General features: G+C 40.1%; 1 protein-coding gene across 3 annotated transcripts in view; it reads right to left on the reverse strand.

Moving 5' to 3' along the window:
* Positions 1–788: 788 nt before the first annotated feature.
* CCDC158 (coiled-coil domain containing 158) overlaps positions 789–26,199 on the reverse strand; it is a 69,818-nt gene continuing 44,407 nt past the window's right edge. The window contains exons 15-25 of one of the 3 annotated variants that reach the window (XM_053587985.1): positions 24,702–24,860; positions 23,252–23,344; positions 22,931–23,038; positions 22,570–22,692; positions 12,594–12,754; positions 11,029–11,088; positions 9,906–9,965; positions 6,722–6,789; positions 5,315–5,473; positions 2,799–2,906; positions 789–996 (exon numbers count right to left, since the gene is read on the reverse strand). In XM_053587985.1, the coding sequence (XP_053443960.1) occupies positions 920–996; positions 2,799–2,906; positions 5,315–5,473; positions 6,722–6,789; positions 9,906–9,965; positions 11,029–11,088; positions 12,594–12,754; positions 22,570–22,692; positions 22,931–23,038; positions 23,252–23,344; positions 24,702–24,860 (1,176 nt within the window). In that variant the 3' untranslated portion in view covers positions 789–919. The remainder of the gene's footprint in view (positions 997–2,798; positions 2,907–5,314; positions 5,474–6,721; positions 6,790–9,905; positions 9,966–11,028; positions 11,089–12,593; positions 12,755–22,569; positions 22,693–22,930; positions 23,039–23,251; positions 23,345–24,701; positions 24,861–26,199) is intronic. The other 2 variants (XM_053588066.1, XM_053588140.1) reach the window with 2 other exon arrangements.

A 26,199-nucleotide genomic window follows, 5' to 3' on the forward strand; every position in this document is an offset into this window, starting at 1 on the left:
GTCACATATTGTGTACTGATGTTAAATAATATTTTTGAAACAAAAAAATAAAATAAAATTGGATGCGCTGAGAGGGTTAACCTGGTGTTGAAAGCAGAAACACGAGGCTTTTCTTGTGCGAAGGCATCTGCCCTGCTTGGTTTATCGTCTGCGTGGTGAGGGTCCCAATCGCTGCTAACAGACAATGGGAGCAGCCGCGGCTCCAGAAGCCCCTTCCCTGCTCATGGAATAGCAGCGGGTCTTCTCGGCAGAGGGCAGCTCTCCCTGCCCAGATTCAGTGGCCAGGCCTCTTTTTGCCCTGTGGCTCTACCATTCATGCAAAACAAGAAATTTTTCCTCAAGTTTTAACTGGGGCCCCGATACTTGGTTATCTGACTACTTGTACTGATATTGACAGAACAAACAGTGAGTTCAGGGTCACAGAAGCAGTCCCTGTCAGTATGCTGGAGTTTGTCCTTCTGTTTGGGGCCTTATACCGCATCTTCACTTCCATGTCAAAGCAGTGTTTCCCCTAGATGTTTTTTTTAAGCTAAAAAAAAAAAAAAAGATTCTACTGTCTTGGGACCACTAACAATTAGAAAAAACAAGCAATTATTCCAATAGAATTAGCACAAATTATACCTTTTAATTACCTTATAAAGTAATAGTAATACCTCATACATAATAACTTATACTATATGCATACTTTATAGATATTAAGTATTATAATGTATGAATAGTTCCAAATCTAGCTAGTAGATGTTTGAAGTTTTACCGTAAGCGCACTCGAGAATAATTTATTTCAAAATAGAGTTTACAGGATAGGGTATCTTTTATTAAATTTTCACATAAAAAGAAAAAAGTACACAGGGCACTAATTATAAGTAACACCACAATTAATTGGGCATCATCTCTCTGTAAAGAATAGGCAAGCAATGAATCATTTTAGTAACATTTTTTCCTGGTCTTTCACTTTCTGTATCCTCTTTTCTTGATTTCTGATCATTGAAGACATTGCTGAAAATGTTGACAAAACAAAGTTAGAATAGAAAAATCTACTCAGGATTTAAATGCTGTTATGTGCTTCTTAAAAGATGAGTTAGTATAGAAAAGATATATTCTGTGATCAAGAGAAGTTGTGATGTAGCATATTTTTTAAAAAGTTGGTGTTATGGAACAGATCTGAAGGTGAGTCTATACTCTTTCAGTTGTTTTAAATGAACGTAATCATTATAAAATGATTAGTATACATTAATTAAAGATAATTTAGACACCTCAAAAGGGTACACAGAAGGCTACTTTCTTATTTTTCTTCATAAACAATGCTTATAGTAAATACTTTTGTATGCAGACTTCTGTGCATTTGTATAATCATGTCTTATAGAATAATTTGCTAGATGTGGAATTTCTTGGTCAATGGTATGTGCATTTTATGTTTTGCTAATACTCCCCAAATCCTCCCTGAAAATATTTGTTTCCAAATTTCTAAGAGACATTCCTTATAGACATTGCACCTAATGAAAAGGTCTTTTAAAATTTATTAGACAAATACAACATGTCTTCCATGTATATTATTACAAGGTGGCATAAATCAGATAAACTCAGAAATATAAACTAAAGTGTGAATGAAAATAGGGCCAGTAAGATAAGGCATTGTCCTTTAAAAAGAAAACTCACAGTAAACTTACAATGAAATGTTTTACTGATGTTTATATATAGTATACCTCAGCGATCTGGAGTTACCAAAGGGCTTTGGAATTTCCTTAACAACAATTTACTAACCTTAGTGTCTTAAAGCCTATGTGGATTTAGGAGGCAGGAGCCGCAGGGACCAAGTCCCAGCCCCGCTTTCCCTTGTGTGATTTAGCGCTGACTGACGCTGGTGCTCTGAGCTTCCGCTTGCTCATTTCCAGTGACGCAATGACACTCCCCCCTTCTCAGTGTTGTGAGGCCACATGAAGAAAATGTAAGTGAAGGTCTGAGTACAGGGCCTGGCATGGAGTCGGGAGGTGCTCACTAAATGCGAATAGTAACTGTTATTATTAATAAGGTTAAATTTATTTTATAAATATGTGTCCATAGAAAAATATTTATTTCTTTCACCTAGCAATTTATATCCTCTAGGGCTAGAAAGACAGAATAAGAGAAGAGATGTGCTCCAAATCTCTTTTCTCTCCGACGAAGTCTCCCGGATTCATAAGGTTACATCACAAAAGCATGAAATATGATAACCAGCCCATATCCCTGGTACTTAGAACTTATGGCCAACAAGCTGCCCAGCACCTTAATAGACTATAATAGTTTTTTTATTCAAAGGGCTTTAGTATTTTTAGCAGTGGCTTCTATTTTTACTTTGTGACTCATTGGATGGCAGAGTCTCCTACAGTGCTATGCTAACTTAAAGCCTGTGCATGGCTAAATACTATTCTTCTGCTTTCTGGCTACTGACTGCAATACCGTCTTGGCTACCATCATGCACACGCTTATCTGCAGACCTCACAGGGCAAGAAAGACAGCGTGTGAGAGAGGCCCACGTGAAAAGCCACTCAGAACATGTGTCCTCCTGGGGGCTAGTCAGCAGGACCGTCAATCCTGTTAGGTAGGTGAAAGGGCAGAGCAGGGCCAGAGTGACCTGCCCACAGTCACATTAACTGATTAATCCAGGAACTAGTCGTAGACTAAGACGTCATGTTTTAACAAAGCTTTCTTTATTGCTCATTCAGCGTCCTCTGGGTGGGCTGCAGAGAGGAGGCTTAACCTGAAGGGAAGGTGGCTATTCCTACGAGCGGGAAAGACTTCTCCAGAAGTGCACACTGTACCTTGGTTTTTCATCTGTAAATCTTCTACCAGAGTTTGCAAGCTTTCCAGTCTGTTCTGAAGCTTCCTGCATGTTTTTCCTGTTGTTTCTATTGGCGGAGACTGTGAATCTATTAGAAAATTGCTTAGATGTGATATTAAAAGTCTATTCGATATGTCTTTTTAGAAGCTTGTGATTGTAAGTGTAGACTATACAGCTTTTCCTTTAAAATAAAAGAACCAGAAAAACCCATACTACACGGATTCTAAAAGAGCTATAATATTTAAACCTTAAAACACTATTTTTTTTTTTTTTTTTTGAGACAGAGTCTCTGTCATCCTGGGTAGAGTGCCTGGCATTAGAGCTCACAGAAACCTCAAACTCTTGGACTCAAGTGATCCTCTTGCCTCAGCCCCCTTCCATGGTAGCTGGGACTGCAGGCGCCCACCACAACGTCTGGCTATTTTTAGAGACACGATTTCGCTTTTGCTCAGGCTGGTCTCCAACTCCTGATCTCAGGCAATCCACCCACCTCGGCCTCCCCAGTGCTGGGATTATAGGCATGAGCCCCTGCACCCAGCCCTTAAAACACTATTTTATCTAAATATTGAAATACTAGCTTATTTGATTTTGTTTCAAACCAATCAGATTTACTATTATTTAACTACATTGTACTAAGTGGTACATGGACCAGAAGACTACAGATAATGGAACCATTTCTGAATGTGCGTGAGGCCAGTGCCCACGTTAGTCGCTGCTAGTTGCTGTTAGGAGTACAGGAGTGAGCCATCATGCCTGGCTAATACTTTACATTTTAAAAATACTAAATGGGGCAGCGTCTGTGGCTCAGCAGGTAAGGCGCCGGCCCCATATACCAAGGGTGGCGGGTTCAAACCCGGCCCCGGCTGAACTGCAACCAAAAAATAGCCAGGCGTTGTGGCGGGCGCCTGTAGTCCCAGCTACTCGGGAGGCTGAGGCAAGAGAATCGCGTAAGCCCAGGAGTTGGAGGTTGCTGTGAGCTGTGTGAGGCCACGGCACTCTACCGAGGGCCATAAAGTAAGACTCTCTCTCTACAAAAAAAAAAAAAAAAAAAAAATACTAAATGGATAGGTTGGAAACATATAAGATGAAGGAGGACACAAGTACAGAAAGAAAAATAGCAAAAAAGAAAGTGGACTAATGTGTGTGATTAGGTACTTTGTCAGCATCTAGGAATGAGGAAGGCACAGTATGCTTTTATAAGAAGCATCTGTCCTATAAAACGTGGATTCAATCAAAAGGCTGCATTCAAGGACCCAGAAATCCACATGTGGCCCTACGCTGCAGGTTCCCCACCAGAAAAGACTGAGAACTGACTCGATTGTGGTGCGCTGGGCCTCGTGTCTCTGTCATGACAGGGAGTGGCGTCACAGAGCACTGGGGCTGTCAGGCCATTCTCGTACACAAGGAGAAACATTTCTGTTTAAATCAACATATACAAATTGGATACCCACTTTTGTTTTTCTTTTTTTTTTGAGACAGAGTCTCATCAAGCTGTCGCCCTGGGTACAGTGCCGTGGCATCATAGCTCACAGCAACCTCAAACTCCTGGGCTCAAGAGATTCTCTTGCCTTAGCCTCCCAAGTAGCTGGGACTACAGGTACCCACGACAACACCTGGCCATTTTTTTTATTGCAGTTGTCATTGTTACATTAGTTGGCCCAGGCCGGGTTTGAACCTGCCAGCCTCGGTGTATGTGGCTGGCGCCCCACCCACTGAGCTATGGGCGCTGTCTTGACACCCACTTGTTTACCAGGTCTGCCCTTACTTGAAATCAAACTAGTTTCCTTGTCTTATCAAATAACAAGTGAACATAAAATTTAAAAAATGGAAAAATGTTGGGCGGCACCTGTAGCTCAGGGGATAGAGCGCCAGTCCCATATACCAAGGGTAGCAGGTTCAAACCTGGCCCCGGCCAAACTGCAACAACAAAAAAATAGCTGGGCGTTGTGATGGGCATCTGTAGTCCCAGCTACTCGGGAGGCTGAGGCAAGAGAATCGCCTAAGCCCAGGAGTTAGAGGTTGCTGTGAGCTGTACGCCACAGCACTCTACCAAGGGTAATAAAGTGAGACTCTGTCTCTAAAAAAATTAAAAAATAAAATAAAATAAATGAGAAAATGTTGACGGGTTTGTATAGTAGATGCCTGTGCTCACAGAGATTGAAGGAGGCCTGTAAGTTTAAAGAATATCAGTAAGAAAGAAAAGTCACTCACAGGATTGAAACATTCAAAACCTTATAATAAAATAGAGGCAAAATCTATTATCCATGTCAGAGAAAAGGAGACAATACTTACATATAATACTCACATAAATTTACTAAATTTGCACATGTGTACACAATAGCTGTTCTATTTAAATAAGACTTAAGGAACACACTGTCAACAAGGGCTTGCATATAAAAACAGCACACAAAGTCTTATCAGTTCCGAGTAAAAAGAACTTTCGGTTCAGCAGAGTGAGAAACGAATTAATCCCGAGAGATATCAGATTATCCTTACCTTTGACAGATTCAGAGGAATGAGCAGGTTTGCCGCACCTGTACTGTGACGCGGAGCCCACCGACTCCTCCACTGAGCTGGTGAGCAGCGAGTGCACTGGGGATTTCTTAGGAGAGGAGCTGAACGAACGGCAGGGCGAGTTCTTCACGGATGGACTTGCTGAAAGTTTGCAGTGACAAAAGTAGAAGGACAAAATTAATTAATAATAGTACACTGCACCTCTTAAAAAAGTCAAACTTCCGTAAGAAAATGTTCCCAATGATAGGAGAAAGGAGGATATTCTGGTAAATGTCCCAGGTTTGGGCTAAAATTGAAAAGGCCTGTGCCTTAGGAAGGAGGAGAACAGGAAGGAGACCTGCCCTTGTGGCTCTGAGGTCTAGCTGCAGGGACGGCAGGGGCGGGCATCGGGCGGCAGTGACACAGTCGCATCTGTGCATCTAAACAAACTAAGCACAGACAAGGCAACGTGCTGCAGTGTGACTTTGTGACGGCTGTGACGTCACTAGTCAGTAGGAATTTTTCAACTCCGCTGTAAATCAGGGGACCACTACTGTGTATGTGGCCCACCACTGACCAAAAGGTTATCAAGTGGCACGTGACCTTCAGAGAAGAGACACTTCTTCTCTAAAAGAAGAAAAAACCTGGAAACACATCTTTCTCTCATCTCTTTTCACATTACCTCAATTCTTCCTACTTACATTATTTATTCTCCAGATTTATAGCTACATTTTTGTTGAATATTATTTTCAGTTTCATTCTTTCCCATTTATTTTGTTGTCTTCCATTACGTTAGATCCTTCCAAATCAAGTATATTCTCTAGAATTATTTTTTCCTTCTTATTTAAAAAATCCTTTCTGTGTAATTTTCTCTGTGACTATCATTTCAGTCGTGCCTCTTTTATTTTTCATTTTAAAAGTCTTTATTATATTTTAATTTTTCTTTTCTATTTCTAGTCTGAGTTATCCCAGTTTGTTTTTCAACAGATTCTGTTGTCTTTCAATCTCTTCCTTCAAAAGCTTGTTTTTATAGAGATCGTCTTGTCTATAATTCCTTAGAAATTACATAAAGAACCATCTGTCTTGATTCCTCTCTTTTTCTTTCATCCACTCAGTAAACACATACTGAGCGCCTCTGTGCCAATGAAGTTCTAGGGACCTGGGATCTATCAGGAAACCCAACAGTTACAGATCTGCCCTTGTGCAACTTCTGTACCCTCCTCACGTGGAAGCTGCCTGACGTTTGCAAGGAATAGTTGAAGGGTGGATATAGCAGAATGGGTGAAAAAAGGACAACTAGGAACTAAGACCCGAGAGTTCCTGGGGACTTAGAGGCTGACTCTCCTGGAAACGGGGCACCCCTGCAGGGTTGTACGCAGCCTCATTTCTGTGCTTCTGTTGGAAACTCACCTGTGGGTGGGAATGTGAAGCAGCTGGACGGATCTTCCATGTCTCCCGTGTGTAGCGTGACAGGGTCTCTGGAAGCAACAGAATGGCAAAGTGAGATCCACATCACAAATGCAGCTACAGACGGATTCACAGACGGAAGGGAACTAACACGGGCAAACTTGATGGCTTTCATATGATCAGATAGTATCAGCCATCACAGAGCCTCTGGGTAACTCCACTCTGCACTAGTGAGAGTTGGGCACAAACCAAGTAACATGTTACTATATAACGAGAATAGTTTTGTCTTCATAAGCTCCCTGGAAGGGAGCCAGCTCCCTTCTCTCCAATATCTCACAGATTGAGAACTCAGTTGTCTTTTACTAAGCCAGTCGTGAAATTGTAATGTCAAGATGGCAATGACAACCCTGAACTGCAGAAATTCTAAAATAAAATAATTTAGGAGGACGACTCAAAGTTGCATTATCTTTTGGCTTACAGTATCTATGAACATTTAGCAAAATGAAAATATTATAAGGAACAATCATGATTAGAACATTCATTTTTGTGTAATAATAGTTATAAAACCCAAATCACTTTTCTCATTGATACTAAGAGACGTAATCTTTGTAACTCATTGAAAAATACAGAACCAAAGAAACAACCACAAAAATCCTCTTAGCAATAGTAGTATCAGTTTATAAAACTGTAACCCGCACTTAGATCACTGAATTGGTGGGAACCACATTGTGGCCTCTGAGGTGGGTGCCGGGGTAAGAATGTCACAGCAGCAGCCATCAAGCTGGCTCCCTTCCAGGGGGCTTATGAAGGCAAAACTGTTCTCGTTATAATAGTAAGATGTTACTTGGTTAGCACTCCACTCTCACCGGTGCAGAGTGGACCTACCCAGAAGCTCTGTGATAGCTGATGTTATCTCATTAAATGCATGCATGGATATGAGGACCCAGTGGTCTTTTATTAAGCCGGTCACGAAATTGTAAAATTGTGAAACAATGCCTTTTCAATGACTGGTCCCTTCCCAAGTAGCCAGAGAGAGTACACAGTTATGGTCACAGCATGGGAGCCAGCTAGACCTGAGTTCAAATGTGGCGTGTCTCTGCTGTATGAGCTTGGCAAGTTGCTTAAGCAATCTGAGTCTTCATTTCTAACCTATACTATAGAGAGGAAAATAGTGCCTCCCTCATAGATTATATTATTATTATTATTTGAAGACAGTTTTACTTTGTTGCTGTGGCTAGAGTGCAGTGGTGTCATCATAGCTCACTGCAACCTCCAACACTCAGGCTCAAGCAATTTTTTTGCCTCAGCCTCTGAGTAGCTGGGACTACAGGTGTGTGCCATCACACTTGGCTAATCTTTTTCTATTTTTTTTTAATTGAGACAGAGTCTCACTTTGTTGCCCTCAGCAGAGTGCGATGATGTCATAGCTCACAGTAACATCAAACTTCTGGGCTCAAGCGATTCTCTTGTCTCAGCCTCCTTAGGCCTGGGCTGGGTTCGAATCCACCAGCCCCGGTGCATGTGGCCAGCACCATAACCACTGAGCTATGGGCACAGAGCCAATTTTTTTTTCAATTTTTAGTAGGGATGGGGGTTTTGCTCTTCTTCAGGCTGGTCTCAAACTCCTGAGCTCAAGTGATCCTCCCACCTCGGCCTCCCAGAGTGCTGGGATTACAGCCACCGTGAGACAGGGTCTCACTCTGTTCCCTGGGCTATAATGCAGTGGCATTATAATAGCTCATTGCAGCTTTGAATTCCTGTGCTCAATCAATTGATCCTCTTGCCTCAGCCTCCTGAGTAGCTAAACTATAGACACGCACCACTGTGGCCAGCTAATTTTTTTATTTTTTTGTAAGTTTCACTACATTGCCCAGGCTGGTCTTGAAATTCTGGCCTCAAGTGATCTTCTGGCTCTGGCTTCCCAAAGTGCTGGGATTACAGGCATGAGCCACTGTGTCCAACCAACCAGATTTTGTTAGTCTAAATGAGATAAGTCTAAGACAACCAGAAAATACTAATAATAAAAATATACAGGAGTTAGCTATAGTCAACAATAGGTATGAAATAGTGCCATGCACCCAGATGAGAAAGAAATCAAAACACCTTTTTTTAGGCTGAGAGAAAGATATACAGTTCCCTTCTGTATCAGTGGGCACAGCATTCATGGATTTGACCAACGGCAAATCAAAAATATTAGAGAAAAAACAAAAGGATGGCTTCATCTGCATGGAACATGCGCAGACTTTTTTGTCTTTTTTTTCCTAACCAGTACAGTTTAACAGCTACTTACATTATATTAGGTATTATAAGTAATCTAGAAATGATTTAATAAGTACACAGGAAGATGTGAGTTGGTTATATGCAAATATTACAGCATTTTATAGAAGAGATTTGAGCATTCATGGGTTTTGGTGTTCACCAGGAATCCTGGAACCAATTCCCCATGGACACGGAGGGGGCGATTGTATTCAGAAAAATTCAAGTTCTCCGTATTCTGATCAAGTAGCAGAGACAGTAAGAAAATATTTATAATACTATCTTAATTCACTCCCTAAACAAGTATCTACTGAATGGCTACCAGGTGGCAGGCATTACGCTTAGTGTTGAAGATACAGCAATGAATAAGCCCTCATCTAATTAGATTTTAACAGCAAAATGTACTTTCATATTAAGAATTAAGAGGGGGCTCAGCGCCTGTAGCTCAAGCGGCTAAGGCGCCAGCCACATACACCAGAGCTGGCGGGTTCGAATCCAGCCCGGGCCCACCAAACAACAATGACAACTACAAACAAAAAATAGCCGGGCATTGTGGTGGTGCCTGTAGTCCCAGGTACTTGGGAGACTGAAGCAAGAGAATCGCTTAAGTCCAGGAGTTGGAGGTTGCTGTGAGCTGTGATGCCATAGAACTCTACCCAGGGTGACAGCTTGAGACTGTCTCAAAAAAAAAAAAAGAAAGAAAGAAAGAAAGAAAGAAAGAGGGCTCAGATATCTCTATTTTTATAGGTGGTGAAAATAGAAAAGATAAAAATAAGTTTGTCCAGGCATTCAGTCAATAAATAGCATTGAAGATTACAAGCGACTTGCAGACAGGGCCCATACCTGGCCTGTTCATTCTTATACTCTCAGCGCCCAGCACAATGATAGAGGCACGTTTTTAAAACTGGGGGCTGATGTGACCATTTCTTACCTACTGAGAGTTTCGCTTGATTTGCTGCATTCGGTGGAATCCCTTAATGAGTTGTTGCTTCTGTTGGTAGAAGGATAAGAGAAATCAAAGCCTACATAATGTTATTTTCTTACCAAAGTAACAAAGGTTTTGAGAGAAATAATTTATTTTCTTTGTTTTGTTTTTGTTTCCTTTTAAAAATTCCAAAAATTTTATTTTTCTCTTGGGTGAAATTATATCATCTGAGAGCCAGAAGGATAGATCATAAATATAAACTAAATGATAAAACAAAATTGTTCCTCTGAACATTCCTTTCAGATACATACAGATTTAACAGAGTGAGACTGGGGCTCTGGCTCCCCCAGCTGAAGGAAACAGTAAGGAGAAAATCTTGAAGACAAAGAGAAATGAACTCTCGGGAATGAGAAGTCGCCTGGCTTGCTGAGAGCATACACTGGAGTAAAGGCAGAGTGGTGACAAGTTTCAGAGACTCTTCTGCTATCACATGCTTAACACAGCAGGCAGGGAGCACCTGCTGAAGATGTCTAAGCAATGGCCACAGTGTTTTATAAGAAAAACAAATTAATATTAGCCTTTTTTCCTTTTTGGCTAAAGTTAATGTTTGGAAGTTGTCTTTGATCAGTGTCTTATTTAGGGTTATGGATTTCATTTCTTTATGCTTATTGAATGATTTTATTTAAAAATCCAGCTATTCAATTATTGATGAAAATAAAATTGTTTTCAATAAGGTTCTTATAATTCTACATTGAGCCTTGTTACCACTTCCTTCTGGACCACCTTTTCTCACAAGTTATATAAGTCACTGTAAATATCTGTATATACAGAAAGTCATCCATTTTTGGTCTGGGATGCATACCATATAAAAATAGCTTCATATGGGTAAACATCAGAAAGATTCAAAATTGAAATATGTCTATTAAGTTGACTTCTAGAAAATGAATTACTTTAGTACATTTCATTAAAATCCTTTTTAGAGTTAGTTACACAATAGACCAGCTTCCTTCCATGAGTCAAAATGCCCATTAAGTGCCTTGTAAATTGTCACAACAGACTTCCTGAATTATAGGCCACATATAAAATTCTTGGACAATTAATATCATTCAGAATTTGGGATTCTTTTTACCTACGGCACATGTCTGATCTCAGGCTTGATTCAGTAATGCAATCTCTTACTCCATCATCTCTGTGGAGACAAAAAACTCTCAATTATATAAAGAACAACTTCCAGATTCCAAGTCTTTCTAGAATAATAAATTGTTTACATGTATTTAAGTCTTTAAGTCACAACTGTGTATTTTAACCTTCTAAGCAAATTTTGCAAAGGGCTGTCTCTGGAGTTCATTAACTCAGAAATGTGAACTCTTAGAAAAGAGTCAGGCTAAGTTTAGGCTTTAGCGCCAAGGTCGTTTGTAGGATTATAGCAAATTAACCTAAACTCTTCCGAGGCAGAGACCAAATATATTTGCATTGGATGCAGTCCAATCCAGGCTTGGCCATGGAGTGGCTGGAATGCTGGAACCTGGTCAGGGAGGCCCAGCCGCCCCTTGCAGGGAGCAGTGCTGAGGGCAGGGTCTCAAGCTCCCACTCGCTGTGCCTCTGTGCTTCCCAGGACGCTCCTCCATCAGATGAACTCACTGAAACGGGGTGTCATTCTTGCTCAGGCTGGTCTTGAACTCCTGATCTCAAGTGAACCCCCGCCCCGGCCCCTCACCTCCCAGAATGTTGGGATTACAGGCATGAGCCAGTGCCCCCAAACTAGAGATTGTTTATAGAAACAGGTACTATTTCAGAAAATATTACTGTTAGATACAGTATTTGTCTGGCATTTGTCATATAAGCACAAAATGAATATTACGGCTATGGGTTATAATATTGAAAACAGAAATACCTTAAGCTAATCTAAGTGACAATAAATTATAATGCACTATTTAAAAACATATGAGAGAGAGGTGGGTGGGGGGTCATGGTGTATGACACACCTTTTGGGGGCAGGACACAATTATAAGAGGGACTTTACATAACAAATGCAATCATTATAACCTGGGTCTTTGTACCCTCAATGAATCCCCAACAATTAAAAAAAAAGCTGCAAAAATAAATAAAATAAATAGAAATATATGAGAATCTCATTTATTTTTGCAGCTGTGTACAAGGAAGGGCTGGTGAGCTGGCTGAATCCTTTCTAACTCTGGCCTTTGATTACTTTGATGGAGGTCGCTGGCATCAACGTGGGGAGAGCCCAGACCTGTCCTATCAGCTCACACTTCGACTGGTCAGTAGTTCTCAGGGTTCTAGTTTCAGCTCCACCATTGAACTGTGTGGCTATGGAAAAGTCAACCTTTTGTATTTTTCTCATTTATAAAATGGGATAAAACCTACCCTGCCTTATCTCAAATGGTGGTTGTGACATTTAGGTAAAAGTACAGAAGCAAAATGGGTTGGAAATTATAAGTTACTACACAAATGTAACTTGTAATTACATGTAAGTTATATAATTACAACCTGGCACTGACTACTGCCTGAACAGAATGACCGTATTATTTTTTCTTGATGTCAAGCTGTTTTATTTTTGCTTAACTCCTCTATTTTCATAGTGCTTTCCCTGGTAACTCCAGATATTCGTTCAAGTTATTTAAACCTCATCCTCCCAGATAGTAACACACGGGCCCGGGGCGCACACAGCCTTACACGGCCACACACAGGCCTCCCAGGGACGGGCTGCTGGCGTCTTCCTCCGCCTTGCCGCGCGGCACAGCCGGCTCCTCGTTGATCACGCTTCTCAGCTCCTGGAGCAGCTGTTTCAAGTCTCTCGTGGGATCCTCCTTCAGGGGATTCACTTTCCCAGAGTGCTGAGTTAAAACAATTTATACAACAAAGATGCTTATTTTTCAGATTCATATGCTATCCTATTACACAGTTCAACATGCAGCGCCTGTGGCTCAAAGGGGTAGGGAACCGGCCCCATATGCCAGAGGTGGCGGGTTCAAACCCAGCCCTGGCCAGAAATTGCAAAAAAAAGTAAACGGAAAGACAGATGAGCAAGAAGAGGGACAGAAATTCACCCATCACCTTGTTACACAGGGATAAACGATAATAACCAATCAATAATCAACAGTGCACATCTAACTGATATATATCCCTGTTATACACACAAGTACACGGATACACGTGTGTACATATTTGGGATCAACTTACACACATTTAATTTTAAACTTTTTTATTTTAAAATTTTGACAACATTGTATGACCACCCTTACCATGTCATTAACTAACATCAATTACATCAGGGCAAGATAATCTCAGTGCTTTGTTTATAGCTAAACTAATTTTATAAAGCTATAGACCTTGAGAAATACACTCTTTAGAGAAAAGTTAATATACCCTCCATATATTACTGATAAGGAAAGAGAGATCCAATATTTTTAAACTGTGTTAGTTGACATTTGAGAAAGATTTTTAGATTGATAGTATTCTCCAAGGCATATTTATTCAATAAGAAGCACAGACATTCCCAATAGGCACAGCCAGAGGGGAAACAGAATTGACAGTCAGAAGTTGGCCTGGTTGGGCAGGTGGACTTGGTGGGCCCCCAAGCTATACTCTCGCCCAAGACACATCCACCCTGCTGTAGCTACACCTGTCGCACAGGCTGGCTGCTGAGGGGAAATACTGCACATTTCTGGTTATTTGGGCTTTCCTTTCCTAGGGGCCATGCTAACAAAGAGCTGACATTACTGGCCTCTTCCCATCCCCACTGAGAGGTCACAGAGAGCGTCCAGCTGAAGGCATCAAGAGTTCTGACTAGGCTCAGCGCCTGTGGCTCAAGCGGCTAAGGCGCCAGCCACATACACCTGAGCTGGCGGGTTCGAATCCAGCCGGGGCCCGCCAAACAACAATGACGGCTGCAACCAAAAAATAGCTGGGCGTTGTGGTGGGTGCCGGTAATCCCAGCTACTTGGGAGGCTGAGGCAGGAGAGTCACTTGAACCCAGGTGTTAGAGGTTGCTGTGAGCTATGATGCCATGGCACTCTACCCAGGGCGACAACTTGAGGCTCTGTCTCAAAAAAAAAAAAAAAAAGAGTTCTGACTAAGTGTGAAGTGCAAAGGGTCTTTCCAGTTTACTGATGGTCACTGTACGAGTCCATGTAAAGTTTAATAAATTAGACTTCATTAAATTATCAGATTTGACTCCATTCATTTAAAAAAAACAAAGATGAGAATCAGTGCCTTAATCATGAATAAAAACATTTGTCTCTCAGAGGATGACCCAGTTGTACCAAATACTGGCTTTATTCTTGTCTTAGTCCTGGTCACATAATATATAATGTGGAATAAAACCTGGTAAACTAGATAAATAAAACCTTATCCTACTTCAATCTTCAGTCACCTTAGTTCTAACATGGACTTTGTATCTTCTTATCTTCTGCCCACTAGAAAGTGCATTTAATAAGCTTTGGCAGGCTCGGCGTCCGTAGCACAATGGTTACGGTGCTGGTTATGGCACCGGCCATATGTACCAAGGCTGGTGGGTTCAAGCCCAGCCTGGACCAGCTAAACAATGACAACCACAACAAGAAAATAGCTGGGTGTTGTGGCAGGCGCCTGTAGTCCCAGCTACTTGGGAGGCTGAGGCAAGAGAATCGCTTAAGCCCAAGAGTTGGAGGTTGCTGTGAACTGTGATGCCACAGCATTCAACCTAGGGTGACATAATGAGACTCTGTCTCAAAAAAAAAAAAAAAAAAAAACAAGAAAGAAAGAAAGAATAAGCTTTGGCAATTATTGTCAAAATGTGTAAGCCCTTGACATTCATCATAAATGATCCAACTTCTCCCCCACCCCCCCCCGCATCATCATGGAACTCAGGTTCTCTGAGAGTGACCAGTGCTTTATAAGACAAAGTTTTTAAAAAACAGGCACTTCTATTCACTTAGCAATTAATTATAACCAGTCCAATGACACTGTTTTGTAGCCTTCATCCTAACATTTGTCTTCTAAACTTATGACATGTATGTTGCTCTTTCAGTTAAAATGCAAGCACTGCAGAGGAAGGACTCGGTTTGATCATGATGGGTTTATCCTGTAACTTGTATTTTTGGTTGTTCATTATTACAAGGGAAATGCTTCTTTGTGGTTTAATGTCTTCATCTTTAAAAATGAGGGAAATGACTCTTACTTTGCAAAGATGGTTAAAAAAATGAGAATTATTTAATGTGTGCATATTAAGTTTTCAAGAACACTCTCCCCTTAGTATAAAAACATAATGCATATGGTATGCTTCAGACTTACTGACCCAGGGCTGCCAGAAGGGGATTATGACAAAGAATAACGTGTTAGTGCCAGGGTAGAGCCACCCAAACGAAGCTGGTCAGGGTTAATCTTGTGTTCTATCTACAATGCTCCCCTTGATGTAAGTAGGAGTATTTTCTGTCTGTTTCCTTTTTCTTTCTTTTTGTAAGCTTCAGAGAAAAAAATTACATGGACACTGCCAAACTTTTTTCCCAAATAATTTTTCAACTATTCCAAATAGTTTTTCAACTTCTTGTAAGGTGGGATAAGTTTGACATTTTACCTTTTTCTGTGGAACTTACTATACAGGTAGGAAATAATTTCACTTTCTACACTGACATTCAAATAAGGGCAATGCACTGTCTCTAGAATGAACCTACCATTACCTGCAAGAAGATAATTCTTTCTCTCTTCAGTTTTCCTGAGAGGGTTAGTACAAGTGAACCACAGGAGGAATATCAGGGAAAACATAAGATGGATTCAGCAGTGGTCAAAGTTTTTAGAGGCTCTGATTAAATATTTACACGATGAGCAAAATAAACAGCCAAGAGTATAAACAGGAGCAAAAATGCAGAAACTGAAAATTACATTTCCACCAATTTTATAACTATCACTTGAAGTATGACTTTGCTATAACTATGTGCTCAAAGAAAGCATTAGTTCTAGTATTTAAAAAGTATAATTTCTATGCAAACTACATTATTATTTTCAACTAAAGGAAAGGTAAATGTGACATAACTCTAGCAAATGTTAACCATTTAGCAAATAAACATTTGTTAAGTCATACGTATATCCCTGTCTACCTGTCCTCACCTGCTCCACGTCAAGGATTTTTTGCTACATGCACAGATATGAGAACTATCTCCAGGTATTTTTCATTCAAATTTTTGGTAAACCTGAAACTGCTCTTAAAAAATTAAGTCTGATCAGCGTAAACTAATTCTTTTTTTTTGCAGTTTTGGCCAGGGCTGGGCTTGAACCCGCCAGTCCCAGTATATGGGGCTGGTTCCCTATTCCTTGAGCCACAGGCACCACCCGTAACCTAATTCTTTGTACCCTCAACAAATCCCAAACAATAAAAAAAAAAGTCTGTTGATTTTAAAAAAGAAACTGTGAATTAGGAAGGAAAACCAGAAAGTTATCAATTTGCACGTTTATTAGAAGGGTATGGTAACAAGGGTGCCCATTACACTGCACCTGTCCCATCACCATTTGATAATTTTGAATGTAAAATTGGTGGTTCATTTTCACTTTTATATGTGGTTATTATTTGTTTACAAATAAGTTTGAACATTTTTCATGTTTATTGGCTATTTGTAACCACATCTTTAGGACACATTTCTTTTTTCTTTTTTTTTTTTGAGACAGAGCCTCAAGCTGTCGCCCTGGGTAGAGTGCCGTTGCATCACAGCTCACAGCAACCTCCAACTCCTGGGCTCAAGCGACTCTTCTGCCTCTGCCTCCCAAGTAGCTGGGACTATAGGCGCCTGCCACAACGCCTGGCTATTTTTTGGTTGTAGCCATCATTGTTGTTTGGCAGGTCCAGCTGGATTTGAACCCGGCAGCTCAAATGTATGTAGCTGGCGCCTTAGCCACTTGAGCCACAGGCGCCAAGCCTGGGACACGTTTCTTTTAGAGTATATGCCAACTTCATTTGGATATATAAAAACTCTATATGTTGTAAATATTATATTGTAGATATTAGTCCTTTATCTATTGGAAATATTTTTCTGGTTATAGTTTCCTTTTAGTTTTGTTTATGGTAGTTTTGTAATGTAAGCAGTTTTATTTAGTCAAAATTAACAATCTTTCCTTTTAATGTTTGCATACCTTGGAATCATTTTGTTAATTCATTTTTAATACTTTACATTTATTGCTTTAATTCATATGGAATGCATATTGATTTATAACATCAGCAAAATACACTTTTTAAAATTAGAAAATAGCTGAGAAATAAACAATTCTAAAATATTGTCTAGATGACTGTTATTAGGTTGGCAAAGAACTAACTGAACATAAGCTCTTCCTGAAGTTACTTGAGCCCAGAAAGGATCTTGCTCTCCCTCACCCTGATCCTTAGGATAAATAGTAATATTATTATTGTTATTGTTTTTATTATCAGACAGAGACTCACTCTTTTGCTCCAGGCTAGAGTACCTTGTTGTCAGTCTAGCTCACAGCAACCTCAAACTCTTGGTCTCAAGTGATCCTCCTGCCTCGGCCTTCTGAGTAGCTGGGACGACAGGCACCCATCACAACACCCAGCTAGCTTTATACCTGGCTAGTTTTTCTATTTTTGGTAAAGATGAAGTCTCACTCTTGCATAGCTGGTCCTGAACTCCTGAGCTCAGAGGATCCCCCCACCTCAGCCTCTAGGAGTGCTGGGATTACAGATATGAGCCACTGCACCGGGCCCATTAAGGCTATTTCTAAGGGATACATATTTGCAACATAAAACTATTACAAGCTTTTGGTTTCAGGGGAAGAATATAAGCTCATACCCTAAGTTGTTAAACTTAAGGTTTATTTTGTGATTCAGTGAATTTCCTCTTACCCTTTGACTCAAATCATTTTATGTTAGATTTGTTTCCAAAATTACTCTCATATCTCTAATGTATCTCCATCTTCTCCAAATGCTTCTCTAATGGCCTTGAGTCTTATGAGTTATGATGTAAGCTAAGTAATGCCTACGGAGAGTGTGTACTTCCCAGCCGGTTCTATCTCCCTTCTCTAAAGATAGAAGATAAATGAAAAAGCTAAAAACAACAGCTCGATCTCATTCCGTTTGAATCAGACTATTTTATTTTGAGAATGTCTGCCCATATCCATCTCTTAGACTTGCATTCCTTTTAGAAAATTGTAATAGATGGAATATAAATATACTATTTAGGTAGTATATTAGAAATAGATGAGTAGGAAATAGAACAAATGTTATGAAGTGTTGCTAAAAATCTTGGTGACATGATGGATCCTTCATAGGTAAAGATCAAGCATAGCAAGTATCAATTATACAACCAAAAAAATGATACACCCTGACAATATTTTATTTTTATATGCTAAAATAGCCTTTATTTGAAATACTAACCTAAAATACTTCTACATCAAATTATTGATCATACATGTGTGAATGTGTATATACATGTATGTATACACACAGATATAGTACATACATGTTCTAGGTGTTTGACTTTTGATCAAATCACTTAATATAACTTTTCTGGTTGTCTGATTTTTTTTTTTTTTTTTTTTTTGAGACAGAGTCTCAAGCTGTTGCCCTGGGTAGAGTGCCATGGCATCACAGCTCACAGCAACCTTCAAGTCTTGGGCCCAAGTGATCCTCTTCCCTCATTTTTCCTATTTTTAGTAGAGACGGAGTCTCACTTTTGCTCAGGCTGGTCTCAAACTCGTGAGCTCAGGCTACCCACCCGCCTAGGTCTCCCAGAATGCTGGGATTACAGGCGTGATCCACCTTGCCCGGCTGGTTGTCTGATTTTTTCTTATCTATACCATAAGGAGAATCACCAGAAGAATTTTAAATGCCTTCTAAGCTTTAAAACTGTAAGATCCTCATTCACAAAGACCTAATTAAACATAGTATCAGTTCATGTACATTATAAATGCATCTCTGCACACAGCACTCAGCAGTGTGGAGAAGCAGGGCAGTGGTTAGGACAGAGGTTCAAGACTCAGGCTGTATGGGGTAAGTCTTGACTCAAGTACATTTTTGCCATGTGAGCCATTTGTAAGTCACTTAGCTTCTCTGGGCTTTGATTCTCTACCTGTAAAATAGACACAATAGGAGCTCTTATGTCAAGTTGGGTAGTTGTGAGGAATAAACTAGATAATCTACAAAAGTACTTTGCATGGTGCGTGGCACAGGAGCGCTGAGTCTTAGCTATTCCTAGAATCACAGAATAAGGGCATTAAATAATAAATGAAGATAAGTAAAGGGGCAATGTAGAAAAAGCAATTAGTGCTAGCCCACTTATAAACATACTTGGCATTTACTACTGTTCTATCCTAAGATGACACTAAGGGAATTAGGAAGGATAAAGTGGAAAAGGCAGAGGCAGCAAAACTTTGGGAGCTGGAGAGCAAATGGATACTTCATAACTGACGTAGCAGAAGAAAGTAAGTTAGAACATAAAGAACCTGCATGGAAATGACCACAAGAAGCAGGCTGCTCTGTGTCAGAGCATCCAGAAAGCCCAACACATTCTGAAGGGCCAGGGTTAGGGCCAGGGCAGCAAAATGGGTGGCCTGGTTAACAAAGCCTAGAGGAGAAGCTGTTGGAATTCCAGGCTCTCTCCTCACACACTCAGATGATTACTCTCATTTTTTACTCTTAAATGAATTCAGAGGCTTGACCCCTGGGTAAGAGTATTGGCTCAGTAAGAGTGAAGCTGCAGACTAAGAATGTGAGTCTCGAGTGAGGCCGCACAGATGGACAGTTGCCTCTCAGAATTCTGCTGAAGGATTCACACCCACATACCTCTGCAGGGGAAATAACTGGCCCAAGAATCAAGACCTGTGAATATTTTTTGGGTCCCTCAATAAAAAGTAATACCTAACCATCTACCAGTTGGCAAACCCTGACCGTCTTTCCCGGAGCTTTCAGCTGGACTTCAGGGCCTCAGCCTCAAATCTGAATGGACAGGCAAGAACCACTAAGCCCTAAAGGAAAGTCTCTGACTTAAAAGAAGCCAACAAAACAGAAACAAATGAATTCTAAGAAAAATTAATAATTCAGGCAACAGAAAAAATTATTTAAAAACTGAAGTTAATATCCTTAAACAGAAACAAGAAAATACAGCATCCATGAAAGAATAGAAAGGCATATAACAAAAACACTTTTAAAAAGGGGGTTCCTGGCAATTTTTTTTAAATAATCAGAAAATTTAATAGTTCTTTGTGAGATAGAACTGAAAAAATTTCCCAAAAGATGGGAATTAAAAATGAGGAGATGGGGGCGGTGCCTGTGGCTCAAAGGAGTAGGGCGCCTGCCCCATATACCAGAGGGGGTGGGTTCAAACCCAGCCAAAAACTGCAAAAAAAAATCAGGAGATGGAATATGGAAGTCAAAATTAAGGAAAGGCAAACAGATGATAGAGGCTTGAAAGTCAAAATGCCTTAAAAACAACAAAATTCTGAGCCTTGATCAAATGTAAATGAGGAATAACAACATTCAGACATGCAAGGTGTTAAAACTTAGAATGAAATATGCACTTTCAAGGGAAGTCACCACATCACCTCACCACCAAGAGAAAGAAACCAGAAATGGCAGGTAAGCCTAAAAAACAGGAAAAAAGATGAAGGGAATTCCCTAGATTTGGGCAGAAGGAAAATCCAAGAAGGCAGCCATTCCCCCAGCCCGGACAGCAGCCGATGCTGGCCAGACAGGGGAGGACAGGCTTTAGGACACGGTGGCAAATGAGGGGACCCTAAAATTCATTAGCTTCAAAATTCATTAGAAAAGGACTGTGACGGCTTTTTTTTTCCAGAGAATTTTGAGGGATAATCAGGTCTAGGGATCCAGAAACTAAGCAAAGAAAAAAGCAAAACAATTATGAATTCTGTGGGTAAACAGGAAATACAAACACAGTTCACTGCACAGTTCAGCTAAGGAACAGTATTTACACAGTCACAGTAATCTGAACAGTCAATGTGATTTAATCAAAATTTACAATGTGACTACATGTGAAAAAGAAATGTGTGTGTGTGGGCATGTACATGTGCAAAGTTAAAACAAAGATAAATTGTTATATTCCCCAATAGAAGTTTGTAGATAATATATAGAACTGAATAAACAAGGAATAAAAACACAAGAATCTTTTTCTAGTAATGGCAGATCAATCCTTCTGTTCAGAATTCATTAGTAGTTAGTAAAGTCTCATTTCTTTTTTTTTTTTTGCAGTTTTTGGCCAGGGCTGGGTTTGAATCCACCACCTCCGGCATATGGGGCCGGCGCCCTACTCCTTTGAGCCATAGGCACCGCCCTAAAGTCTCATTTCTTTGTAGTTGAACACTTGTTGTAAGGGATTTGTGATACTATAAATACGTATCTTCAGAGAAGGCAAAGCTTTAATTTTATATTGAATGTGTTTTTTTCCTGATCTTTAGAAATATGAAAGATTAAACTAAAAATAGCCTAGCATTATGACGGGCGCCTATAATCCCAGCTACTTGGGAGGCTGAGGCAACAGAATCGCTCAAGCCCTAGAGTTTGAGGTTGCTGTGAGCTGTGACTCCATGGCACTCTACCAAGGGTGTTGGAGTGAGACTGTCTCAACAAACAAACAAAAAAAAGGGCTGAGCGCGGTGGTTCACGCCTCTAATCCCAGCATTCTGGGAGACTGAAGCCTATGGATTGCCTGAGCTCACGAGTTCGAGACCAGCCTGAGCCAGAGCGAGACCTCTTCTCTAAAAACAGCCGGGCATTGTGGTGGGTTCCTGTAGTCCCAGCTACTTGGGAGGTTAAGGCAAGAGAATAGATTAAGCCCAAGAGTTTAAGGTTGCTGTGAGCTGTGACACCATAGCACTCTACTGAGGGCGACAAAATGAGACTCTGTCTCAAAAAAAAAAAAAGAAAAGAAAGGATTAAACTAAAAAATTTCCGAAGTTTCTAACGTTTTAATTAAAGGGCACGAAAATGTTTTATGTTTAACATCTGTGATTATAAATAAGTTCACAAAGAAACCATATATAGCAAATATTTTCATCTGGTAGAGTATTAAATATACCACCAATTTGCCTAAGGCATTTGAAGTAATATTTACCTTAGCCATGTCAGCATTTGCTTTGTAATCTGAAAATGCTTGTGATGGAAAAAACCTCAAAATTAGATATAAGCCTATTAAAAAATTTAGTAATTATTGGTAACATTGGTCCCATTAAATACCTCATTTTTTGTTTTCCCTGGAGGAAATACCCAATAGTAAAAAAAGCATTTTCATTTAGCTGGACTCCATTAGATTTGCAGGAAAATGTATAAATCTAAAATTTAGTCATTGAAAATGCCATAACTGGCCTGGCGTGGTGGCTCACGCCTGTAATCCTAGCACTTAGGGAGGCTGAAGCAAGTGGATTGCTTGAGCTCATGAGTTCAAGACCAGCCTAAGCAAGAGTGAGACCCCGACTCTACTAAAAATAGAAAAACTGAGGCAAGAGGATCGCTTGAGCCCAAGGTGGAGGTTGCTGTGAGCTATGACACCACAGCACTCTACCCAAGGCAACAGCTTGTGACTGTCTCAAAAAAAAAGAAAGAAAGAAAAGAAAATGCCATAACTACAGATATGCTATTTTTAGTGCAATTCTCTCCTTTATAAAATTACTTACATATTATGTCACTGTGTCATGCATCATGAGATTGGATACGTACATGAGACAGGAAGCTGGCTGTGGACTGGGAAGATGGCACATTCGAGTGAGAACGGGTCACAGATGCCTGCTGGAGCAGGCGTGGCTTCATCGGATTTGAGGCGTAGCCAGGGCCCTGAAGCTCCTGAAAGTCAATACAGGGTGAACAAGACAGTAGCCAGCTAACAACTACAAAGAACTGTGAGATCAAAATGTATTTGATTTCAGAGGCAAAATCCATTATTGAGACTTTACATCTACAACTTTAAAGTATGCTTCTGAAAACAGGCATGTATTTCAGTGGAAAATCACTATTTTTAAAGAACTTGTTCTGTTACATAGATTACATCCCTTTGGCTACTCCCCGACCAAGCCGGACATACTCGCACTCTGGCTTTGTGTGCTCTCTCGACTGCTGTGCGTGGAAAACTCTTCCTTTGGGTATCCCCAAGGCAGGTACTTGTGAAATTTGTTTGTGTTTCACTTGCTTGCTGTAAACCAAGGATAAAGCGTGGTGCTTCAATTTGTTACCATATATGAAAAGGACAGGTAGAGTATGTAACAATGTTTGTATAGAGCTTATCATTGCTAGTCATCAGACTATGTCTAAATACAACTGAATGTATCTCAGTTATATGAAAAAAATATATAAGCACATCTAACGAAGGCATGATTTTTACTTAAACTATTTACGATGACCTTACTTTCACATCCAAGGTGTGCTGAAGTTTCAGACGCACAGATTCTTGCTCCTGACGCTGTATTATATCTTGACATTCTGCAAACTGCAAAGACGCCTATAATCAAGCAACCATAAGTGGTTTACCCTGCATTCTTTGTGCACTTCATCAACCTACAACGGCAGAGCTGCCAGACCATCAAGGGAACTCCCCCCACACTGCAGTCACCCACCCATCTGTTTTACTAGGTACACTGTGAGCCACTGGACATCATGTCTCCGTTTCTGTACCCTTGGTGCACACACAGAATTTAGTGTGTGGAGGGCACTCAAAAGAATGAGCTAAGGGTAGAATGAGCAAACAGCGCTAGCACAGTGTACAAATTTATATAAAAATAACTGCAACTGAAATTAATTAAGTCAATATAGCATATTTTAAGAAACCAAGGTGGCAGGTGTGGAAACTCATTGCTTATCTAACCGTGAAGGCTCTGATTTCTTAGTGATCAAGGACAGGTTTTGTACAATTTGAGGCTTCCAGAGTTTTAGGTGACAGGAAGAGATACTTCTCTTGACAAATACATTGTCATGGATTCTTCTTATTCTTTAAGGTGTACTTTCTACCTTCACTTTCTGGACTCCATCCAAACTGCCAGACTTTAGCTTTACTTTATCATTTTATTGACATTATTAAGTGACCATATTCTACCTAGAGCCCAAGTCATTTTTTGGCAGCAAATTAGGTACTTGGGAAAGGATTTTTACTTATTCAGGCCACTAAAGATATCAGGAGCATCTTACATCTTTGTGACTTTGACTGTATTAGCCTTAAAAACATGATTTGGTAAAAAGTATGCATTGTGGCTATGTTTTTAAAACTCAGAAGCGCTTTCTCTCTCTCTCTTTTTTTTTTAATTGTTGGGGATTCATTAAGGGTACAAGAAACCAGGTTACACTGATTGCATTTGTTAGGTAAAGTCCCTCTTACAATTGTGCCTTGCCCCCAAAAGGTGTGTCATGCACCGAGACTCTACCCCCCCTTCCCTCTCTCTGCTCTTCCTTCCCCTCATCCCCCTTCTTACTTCTCTCTCTCTGCTCTCTCCTTCCTCTACCCCCCACTGTGTCATTAATTGTCCTCCTATCAAAATTGAATAATCGGATTCATGCTTCTCCATTCTTGTGATGCTTTACTAAGAATAATGTGTTCCACTTCCATTCAGGTTAATACAAAGTCTTTTTTTTCTTTTATTAAATCATAACTGTGTATAATGATGCATTTATGGGGTTCAGTGTACTGACTTAATATACAACCGAAGTGCTTTCTCTATAGGGTATAGTTTTTCTTTGTGCTAGGTAATTGGGGTCTAATAAAAACTGGCAAATTCGGTTCCTACCAACACAGAGCTTTTATGCCGAGAAATTCTATTTAATTAATAACTACTTAGTGGATAGTTACATATTTACTTAATAACTACCTTATCCAAAGCAACTTCCATATTAGTAACCTTTTCTTTTAAACGGCGTTCCTGAGATCTCAGGACCTCTAGTTCCCCAGCCATCTTGTTCTTTTCTGTTACAACAATACTCAATTCCTGGCCGAGTTTATTCTTTTCCTCTTTCAGAAAATGTTTCTCCTACAATTACAAAGAAGAAAAATATCAGAAATAATCTGCTAGTGTAGATCCTGAGAGGCACTGGAAACATAATTAAAGTATGCTGAACCACGTAAGTTTAAATCTGTGCCATTTAATTGCTTCTGAGTTGGGTTTGGGAGCTGCTAAAAGTATATTATTACATATTCTCTCTTATTGTCATTACTACTAGTATTATTACTTCTTTCCAGACTTAATAAATCTTTGATGATATCTAAAAAATATGAAGTAACTATATTAGAATAAAAAGACAGTATTTTGGTGAATTGGAATTGGGTAATCATATACCAAATTTTATTGAAATTTATTCTAAATGACAAAAATGATTTTAAAAAGACACATTATTTGAAATTTTTATGGATTTTAATTTTGTTTCAAGATTGAATTCCATTTCACAAACCTCCTATGACATAAGAACCCATGAGACAGGTCTTGGCCTCAAGTCGCAGTGATGAGAAGGGGTTTACTGACATCTTAGAGTCTCTTTGATATTAAACAAAAGTTCATTAAAATCAGTTCATTTCTTTAAAAGGGCACCATAGACTAGGTAGACAAAAATAATACATGTATAGTCACCAAGCTAAAATGCACACATTAGCCTGTTGAGTCTGTATTCCCCTTTTTCTTCTTTTCTCTTAGAGGCAGGATCTCACTCTGTCACCCAGGCTGGAGCGCAGTGGTGTGATCATAATTTACTGTAGCCTTGAACTCCTGCACTCAGAGATCCTCCTGCCTCAGCCTTCTGAAGAGCTGGGACTTTGGATGCACCCCACCATGCCTGGCCATTAAAAAAATTTTTTTAGAGATTAGGCCTTGCTATGTTGCCCAGACTAGTCTTGAACTACTGGCTTCAAGCAATCCTCCCATCTCTACCTCCTGAGTAGCTGAGATTACAGGAGCAAGCCACCATGTCTGGCTATATTTCTTTAAATATTTTTTTCTTTTTTGAGACAGAGTCTCACTATGACGCCCTCGGTACAGTACCATGGTGTCACAGCTCACAGCAACCTCAAACTCCTGGGCTCAAACAATTCTCTTGTCTCAGCCTCCCAAGTAGCTGGGACTACAGGTGCCCACCACAACACCTGGGTATTCTTTAGTTGTAGTTGTTGTTTGGCAGGCCCGGGCCAGGTTCGAACCTGCCAGTCCTGGGGTATGTGGTCAGCGCCCTAGCCGCTGAGCCATAGGTGCTGAGCCTGTGTTACTGTTTTTTATAAGTTCTTGTTTTTTATGTGTGACTGCTGAAATTCACTAGTGTGGTGCTCCTAATCCCACTGTTCTCATAAATCCTGAGTTTTTTATACAATTTTGCGCAGCACAT

This window comes from Nycticebus coucang, chromosome 1 (genome assembly GCF_027406575.1).
Source record: "Nycticebus coucang isolate mNycCou1 chromosome 1, mNycCou1.pri, whole genome shotgun sequence".
In the NCBI taxonomy this organism is placed as follows: domain Eukaryota; kingdom Metazoa; phylum Chordata; class Mammalia; order Primates; family Lorisidae; genus Nycticebus; species Nycticebus coucang.